The 8,677-nt window shown below is 46.4% G+C and overlaps 2 protein-coding genes across 3 annotated transcripts; one reads left to right on the top strand and one right to left on the bottom strand.

Moving 5' to 3' along the window:
* The first annotated feature begins 1,758 nt into the window (after positions 1 to 1,758).
* Positions 1,759 to 2,177, top strand: LOC119820410 (ubiquitin-like). 2 transcript variants are annotated; one of them, XM_038338703.1, is made up of 2 exons: positions 1,794 to 1,896; positions 1,984 to 2,177. In XM_038338703.1, exons 1-2 carry the CDS (start codon positions 1,794 to 1,796, stop codon positions 2,175 to 2,177), a joined length of 297 nt encoding a protein of 98 aa, XP_038194631.1. The 2 variants fall into 2 exon arrangements, with proteins under 2 accessions (XP_038194630.1, XP_038194631.1); XM_038338702.1 differs by having other exon boundaries at positions 1,759 to 2,177.
* Positions 2,178 to 6,360: 4,183 nt separating this feature from the next.
* On the bottom strand, positions 6,361 to 7,433 carry LOC119821780 (olfactory receptor 10A7-like). The gene is given in 2 exon segments (XM_038340900.2): positions 6,361 to 6,567; positions 6,570 to 7,433. Coding segments are annotated over 2 exon segments (1,071 nt in total).
* Positions 7,434 to 8,677: the final 1,244 nt, after the last annotated feature.

The following is an 8,677-nucleotide window of genomic DNA, read 5'->3' as shown; positions in this document are numbered from 1 at the left end:
ATAGTTTTGTGTGATTATTTAGGCATGGGCGGCCAGGAAAGAAAAAAAGCAGTCTGTTTACACCCCACCCCAGTGTCTTCCTAATATAAGAAGCTCTCTTTAGTCACTTAGCAAGCGTTTCATGAATACTCCCTGTGTTTCCAGGCACTACACCAAGGATTTGCCTTTGAAGAGCTCAAAATCTGGCAAAGGAGAGTGACCTCAAACAAGAAGCTGCAGCAAACATGGGCGATGCCATCCTGGCTGGGATAAGCTCTTTCAGTACAAAGGACTGGGCACGTAGATGGAGAGCCTCCCGCTTTGCAGTCTGGACCTATCTGGTTTCCACATATGGTAGGAGGGACTGGAATCTTCATTATAAAAACACTTCTGCACCAGAGCTGAGTTCATAGTAATGAGGACCCGCAGGGGTTATTACTTTCATTGCTTTGTATTGATATCCAATCACTGTGCCAATAGTTGAAGTCTCACATTTTTGCCAATGAGCAAATTGGGGTCAGAATTTAATAAGAGCTCATTGTAAAAACTAGCTTGATATTGAATTTCTTCAGGGAAACACAACATGCAACTTTGAAAACATACAAAGGGGTTTTGGTGTCAGTGCCACCATTGCCAGAATAACCTGCAGTAGAGAAACACTGGGAAAACCGCAGGCACATCTGCACATCTGATGACGGCATCTTTGACTGATTCTTCTCCTGGTTACCGCAAACAATGGGAGTCTATTTAACTCTAAGAAAAACTGAAACAACACAAAAGATGGGTGGGTCTGAAAGTATTATATTCAATAAGATTATGTATGCATCATGTATGTATGTATAGGTGTAAATGGAATTACCTGTGGGGAGAGTGGGGCAAAGACACGTGTGAGGTAGAGGCAGAACGATGACTGGAAGTGAGCATATGAGCCCAGGCAGGGGGCTGGGTGAGCGAAGGTGCAGGGAGAAAGAATCAACTAAAACATTTTCAGTTTGCAAATGCTATCGTGATACCTAATATTCTATTTGCTAATTCGAACACTGAGTTGGAAACCCTGTAGTTTACTATTGCCAATACAGGATGCATGGAGTCTGAGGGCAGGGTACAGCATCTTTATCAGCTCAAGTGTAGCCACTGTGCCAACTGTTGAAGCACTTCCCACACTTCCAGCCATCCAAGCTGTATCTTCTAGATAAGCCTAAGGAGAAGAAAGGGCAGAAGTACCATTTGGTGTTTTGACCGTTAGTACCGGACTCAGAGGCAGTTGGTACATAAATTAAGTTCTCTTGGTTGGCCATACAAGGCCCACCATGTAAGAAAGATAAGTGAGTTACATTATGGACCTGCTGGGAAAACAAACACACATACACACACATACCACACACACACAAACACATACATCCCATATACATTCTCTACACACAGCACACAAACACACACATCCCACATACATCCCACATACAAATACACACAGAGAGACACCACACACACACATTCTCACACACCATGCACACTTTACATACACACTACACATACCCCACATATATACCACACACAGACACACACACACTACACATACACCACATACCACATATACACCACACATACATCACACACCACATGCACACAAATACCACACACACCACACACATCCCACACATCTCCCCCCAAACACACCACACACACACACACACCAAATACACACACAAACACAGACATCCAACATACATCACACATACACACACAACATACACATAAGAAAACGAGTTCTAGCTCTTTCTTTTCAACGCGGCGACTGAGCGGCAGACGCCAACATGCAGATCTTTGTGAAGACCCTGACGGGCAAGACCATCACTCTTGAGGTCGAGCCCAGTGACACCATCGAGAATATCAAGGCCAAGATCCAAGACAAGGAAGGCATCCCACCTGACCAACAGAGGCTGATATTTGCCGGCAAGCATCTGGAGGATGGCTGGACCCTGTCCGACTACAACATCCAGAAAGAGTCCACCTTGCACCTGGTGCTTCGTCTGCGTGGTGGCATCATGGAGCCGTCCCTTCGCCAGCTTGCCCAGAAGTACAACTGTGACAAGATGATCTGCCGCAAGTGCTATGCACGCCTGCAACCCTGTGCAGTCAACTGCCACAAGAAGTGCGGCCACACCAGCAACCTGCGCCCCAAGAAGAAGGTCAAATAAAGCTGGGGCCATAACTGGCCCACGACCCTGGGACCAAATAAAGTCCCCTTCCATCCACTGGAGCAAAAAAAAAAAAAAAAGAAAAGAGAACGAGTTCTAGGAAGAAATACAAGCATTCAGTTTTCAAAATTCAAAGTCTGCATTGGAGATCAGGTTTCTAAAAACGGACCATAGCACCTCCACAGAGTCCGCAAGCTTACTACTAATTAAAACTCTTTTCAAAATTAGTAAATTCCTAAAAATTGGGTAGGGAAATAGCCAGTTAATATTTTCTACTTCAGGTGAGATATTAATAGCCAAGCACTACCTTTTCTGGTCTCAGCCAAGGCAAGAGGCAAAGCAGCACCTGAAAGCCAGGCGGTCAAGTCTAGGTTTACAATGAGGATGAATTGCTATGGAGATGAAGATGCTCCCAGACAATGGAGCGGGCGCCTTGATCAGCAAGCACTTCTAAAGGAAAAATTAATTCTTTGAAAACAATTTGAAAAGGAACTTAGAAACCAAATCCAAACAATACTTTGGGGCTGACATTTCAAAACTGTATTTGCCTCTTTATTCTAATCCCTTTGGTAACTGTTATCACAGTGAAGACATGACATATGGAACCAAAAATATTCAGAAGGATGAAGGAGCAGTCAGATGCACACAATTGGAAGAGGCCCAGAGATTACCAGTCTGGCTCACCTCAGCATCCATTCTCAGCTCCCTAAAGGCTCCTAAGAGCTGTCATTCACAGCAATCCATGAAGGAACAGCATGAGATGACTTTCTGTGTCCTCAGAAGAGCTTCTAATGGGCCACCTGCGAGAGTGATTGACTATTTCACAGAGTCTATGGTTCATAAGGAATTAAATCAAACCTTGGACCCCATTCTGCCTCTCTCTCTGCTGCCTGCTTCTGAACTGCTTCCCTTCTGACATGCTAAAATTATTTATGTCCTGTTGATGTCCAAGCACACGGGGAAATGTTAGTAGGCCCCTGCATTTCCTGCCTGTTGTTAGAGGGTTTCATATGAAACTACTATGGAATGTTTTTATAAAGAACATGGACTGTTTACTGAAAAGATGTTTTCCTATTGCCTCACTTGCCCTTTGTGATTCTACTCTTGGTGTTTTCTCTGATATCTGCTGCAGTGCCTATGTACTTGATCATCTGTTCCATAGAGACATTCTCTAGTGGTAGAAAAGAAGAGCAGAACAATTTAGTGAATTTTTTTTCTATGTAACTCAGCAGTGTGCACAGATGTATTGCATTTATATAGTTGACCAGTTGCAATATTCCGTAATAAGTTATTTCTGTCTGAAGTGGTCTTGGCTATACCAAAACCATAAGTAAGCAGTGAGGAATTACTTTACATCTAGAGAAACTCATTAGGGTCCTGATGAATAGCAGAGGCTTGGGACCCAAGATGGCCAAAGGCAGCAAGTGTTTAGCTTACCTTTATGTCCAAACAGCATCTTTCTGGGACAAGAAACATGCCACATATAATGGGGTCATTAATTCCACAGACTATGAACCAAAAGCACGAGGGATGGTGGTGTAATGATTGGACATGGTATACAATCAATCTAGAATGAATCTAAGGAATCATCATGAAAACCTGGGCCTCACTGACAGAACATCTGAGCCAGCTGTATGCTCTTGCTCTCAGTAGAGGCATTCTAGTTCGCTGGCATCTCCTTCCCCCACTTCAACTTGGCCTGGCCATCTCCCTCTCTCTCCCCCATTCATCTCTCTCTCTCCCTTCGGGTTAACACCACTAGATGCTTAAAATTAGCACACAAGTTCCTGCAGAGAAGGAGCAGAGTGCCTCAAAGAGCCTTCCCTTTTAGCTGGAACAGTGCAGTCCCCCAGGCTGATGCTCTCTAGAGATCTAGAGTGGAAAAAAAGAGAATCCCCACTGGCTCTGGCCTTTGGCTGCCTGGAGAAACCTAAGCCATCCTCGAAGGTGCAGCGTGGACATCTCTGTGGCCTCTGGAGCCAGCAGCTGCAGCGAGAGCCCTTGGCAGAGTAAACTCTTTCCAGGCAAGCCTGTGGGGCGCACAGACTGAGAAGCCGACATCCACTAGTCTCTGATGTCACTTCCTTTTGTTTCCGTGATGCTACTTAATGAGATTCTCATGCATAAAATTAATTTTTGCCCTCTTCTATCATCCTTTAACACCAAATGATTTACTCACACTTTTTGTCAGATTTTATTTATACCTGCATAAAGGGGACCCAAATCATAATGAAGCTGTTATGAGCTATGATGGGAAAATACAAAGGGAAGCCGAGAGCAGGCAGCCATCCGGGCTCCCTTTGGATGCCAGTATGTGGTTATGCAGAGCCATCTCTCTGCCAGAAATATTGAGGCCCCCCTTCATCCAGAGTGCTATCTCAAGTCAGATCCTAATTTGTTGCTGGGAGAGCGGGGCAGGAACAGAGCTATTAATAACAGCACAAATAATTAGGCTTCGTGAGAATTTGGTTGTTTTTCTTACATAATGGATTTGCTTTCCAATCTTTCTCAACTCTGTCTTACTAGAAGACTGGTCTGGTATGGTAGAATCCAGTCAGGAGCAGTCTGCTCTGGTCTAGACCGGTTGAGTCCTGTCTTGTCTGTCTTGTCCAGTCCAGTCTGGACTGGTTTGGGACTGGTCAAGACTGGTCCAGTCTGGTGGAGACTGCTCTGGTCTGGTCTGGACTGGTCGAAAATGATCCAGACCCAGTCTGATCTGGGTGAGACCAGTCTGGTCCAGTCAGGACTGGTCTGGTCCAGTCTGGAACGGTCGAGACCTGTCTGGACAATCTAGTCTGGTTGAGACCCTTCGGACCGTCTGATCCGTTGAGACCAGTCTGGACCGATCTGGTCTGGTTGATACCAGTCTGGACTGTTGAGATCGGTCTGGACCAGTCTGGACCGGTCGAGACCAGTCTGGACCTGTGTGGTCTGGTTGAGACCGGTTCCTGGACAAGATAAGACCAGTCTGGACCAGTCGGGTCTGGTCGAGACCTGTCTGGTTCTGTTGGGCTAGTCCAGTCTGGATCAGTCGACTACATCCAGACTGGACCAGACCAGTGTCGACCAGACCAGACTGGTCCAGAGCAGACAAGACCCTTTCTTGCTGCCATGTCTAATACTTGATGAAAACCAACTTAAGGAGGAAGGCTGAATTATGGCTCCTGGTTTTTCTGTTTTAAAATATTTGTATTTTCCATTGTATATCTGTGGGCCCAGAGAGTATAGATGGTCGCCATGTGTGTGCAGTGGCCCATGGAGGTCAGAAGAGGGCAAGCAGATCCCCTAGAACTGGAGTTTACACAGGCAGTGAGCCCCCAGGGAGTGGATGCTGAGAATTGAACCCCATTTCCTCTGCAAGAGCATGAGTGCTTCCTCTTTTTCTTTTCTTCTCTTTCTTCCTTTTCTTTCTTTTTTTAAGGTTTTTTTAATGGTTTTTTTATATTTAAAAATTTCCATTTCCTCCCCTTCTCCTCCCCCTTCCCTCCCCTCCCCTCCGCCCATAACCGCCTCCCTCCCTCTCCAGGCCAGGAGCCATCGGGGTTCCCTGCTCTATGTTAAGACCAAGGTCCTCCCACTCCCCCCAGGTCCAGGAAGGTGATCAACCAGGCTGAGAAGGCTCCCACAGAGCCCGTCCATGCAGAAGAACAAAGCCCAGTGCCATTGTCCTTGGCTTCTCAGTTCAGCCTCCACCATCGGCCACATTCAGAGAGTCCGGTTTGGTCTCATGTTCCATCAGTCCCATTCCAACTGGAAGTTTGGTGATCTTTCTTATTTTTTTGTTTTGTTTTGTTTTTCAAGACAGGAAACTTGCTCTGTAGATCAGGCTGGCCTCAAACTCCACAGAGATGACCACCTGTCTCTGCCTCCAGAGTGCTGGGATTAAGTGCATACTCAAATCACACATACACAATCAGTTCATTTATAGGATATTAAAATTTAACCTTTCTTTTCTTTCCTGAAGTTTGCTTTTCTTTATTGCTGTTGGACAATTCTGCTCACACAGGAAAGATGCAGTCACCGTACTTTTGACTCCAATCCCATTGCTATGCCTGTGGAGAAGCAGAAAGCTACCTACTCAATACACTGAGCAAGTCAAAATTCTGGCTGTGTTCAAAGGGCCATTAGAGAGTTGTGACAATCATCCAAACATCCTAGGGGGACCATCCGGCAACAGAATCTTTTAGAAAGAGTTTAAACCTACTCCTGTACTAAGGTTCTCAAGACAACCAGGGTAGAGATGTTTTGCCAAAAGACTGGGGTAAATGAAGTAACGTACCGGGTCAGAGGGTAAAGGTGCTTCGCCTCTGAAGGAGACACGACCTAAGGCAGCCTTGAACTCCTTGTTCCGCAGGCTGTAGATGAGGGGGGTTGAGCATGGGGTTCACCATGGGTGTATGACAGAGACACTACTTGCTTGCTCTCAGGAGAATAGCTGGCCTTGGGGCGCAAGTGGATGACCCCCGTAGTGCCGTAAAACAGAATTACCACGATGAGGTGGGAGGCACAGGTGGACAGGGCCTTGTGGCGCCCAGAGGCTGATGGCATCCCAAGGACAGCAGCCAGAATCCTGGTATAAGACATGACTATGAGACAGACCGGAACTATCATAATTAGCACTGTGGCCACAAACACACTGGCCTCGAAGACTCTGGTGTCTGCACACACCAGGCTCAGCAGAGGTGCTATGTCACAAAAGTAGTGTCTAATGCCCCGTGGCCCACAGAAGGGAAAGTTAAAGAGCCAGAGAGTGAAGACCAGCGACACAGGGGCTCCTGCGAGCCAACAGGTAGTAGCCAGCAGGTGGCACAGCCTCAAGCTCATGATGGCACCATAGCGCAGTGGCCTGCAAATGGCCAGGAAGCGGTCCCAGGCCATGACCGTGAGAAGAAAGCACTCAGATGTGACACAGGACAGCACGAGGAACAGCTGCAGGGCACAACTTGTCGGAGACATTCCACGTCCAGGCCGTAGCAGGGTCACTAGAAGACGGGGAGCTATGTCCAGTGAGAAGCAGATCTCCACCAGCGCCAGCTGCCGTAGGAAGAAGTACATGGGCGCACGCAGGCCTGGATCCAGGCTGGTGAGCAAGACGATGAGTGTGTTGCCTAGCAACGTGAGCAGGAAGGCGGCCAGGAAGAGCACTGAGAGCATTGGGCGCAGGGAGGGCACATGTGCGAAGCCCAGCAACACGAACTCCAGCTCACGTGCGCGGCTCTGATTGGCCCAGGGAGGAGCTGCCCAGGAAGGTGCCATAGGCCCAGGATTCGAGGGCCCTGAGCTAAGGACCGGGGAAGGACCCTATGGAGTTCCAGAAGATGAAGTGAGAATTGCAGCCTGTGAATTTCATCCTTCACATTCCCAAGGGAGAGCTTATCCAATGGTAAATTAAGTCCCACGCCTCACCGCGGACAGAGCCCTTCTTAAAATCTCCAGTGAGTGTGGGAAGAAACAAAACGATATCATCCGCTGACCTAGCCTGTCTGCCTTGCAATCCTCTCTCTTCAGACTCCTCTTTCCCTGGTTAGTTGTACCATAGTTTTGTTTTTAACAAAGACCTTTGTGAGGTTTTTTTTTTAAGTGTCTAAGTAGCCCTGGCTGTCTTGAACTCATTCTGTAGACCAGGCTGTCCTGGAACTCAGAGATCCTCCTGCCTCTGGCATGAACCACCACACTTGTGAGATGGTTCTTGACTGGCTCTCCATCCTCATTCCCTTCTGAACTTTTAGCTCACTAGGCTTGGTTTCCAGAACCTTTTCATCTATGGTCCATGATAGTTCCTTCTCACTTCACGACCTTAGCCTTGGTTAGACTTCCTGTGTCACAAACCAAATAGAACAAAACGATGAAACGTGGAAAATGGATTTTGTAGGGAGAGTGGGTAATTAGTGGTGAGATGGAAATAGGAAAGACTGAGGGGCAATAATCAGAATTATACATATTCACACATATCACATATATGATATATATTTCATATATATGAAATTTTTAAAGAACAAGTTAAATTTGGGGTAAAAAACATATCAAAAAAAAGAAAGAAAGAAATTTGGTAGGGTTATATTTTGGAGGAATTCGGGGGGGTTTTGTTTGTTTGGTTGGTTTTTTGTTTTAATTTTTTGTTTGTTTTGTTTTGTTTTTCAAGACAGCCCTGGCTGTCCTGGAACCCACAGTGTAGACCAGACTGGCCTCAAACCCATGGAGATCCACCTGTCTCTACCTACCAAGAACAGAGATTAAAGGCATACACCACCACCACCTGGTAGAAATCTTAAAGAGTAAGATTTTCAAGACAACATCAGACCAAAAGAAAAACATAAAAACATGCCCAGGAATTAAAATAAGGACTCTGCTTAACACCCTGGGTCTCCTGGGATGAAGCGTCCCTTCACTAATGCAGATGGGGTCTATTCAACCGTCAGTAGAATGAAGGCTGGAAACTCTGAACGCAACTGATTTTAGGATCCATGAGAAGAAAAACACCAGCAGGAAGGAAAGGCTCA

The sequence above is a fragment of the Arvicola amphibius genome, chromosome 8, assembly GCF_903992535.2.
Source record: "Arvicola amphibius chromosome 8, mArvAmp1.2, whole genome shotgun sequence".
Classification (NCBI taxonomy): domain Eukaryota; kingdom Metazoa; phylum Chordata; class Mammalia; order Rodentia; family Cricetidae; genus Arvicola; species Arvicola amphibius.
This window is presented reverse-complemented; position numbering and strand designations above follow the sequence as displayed.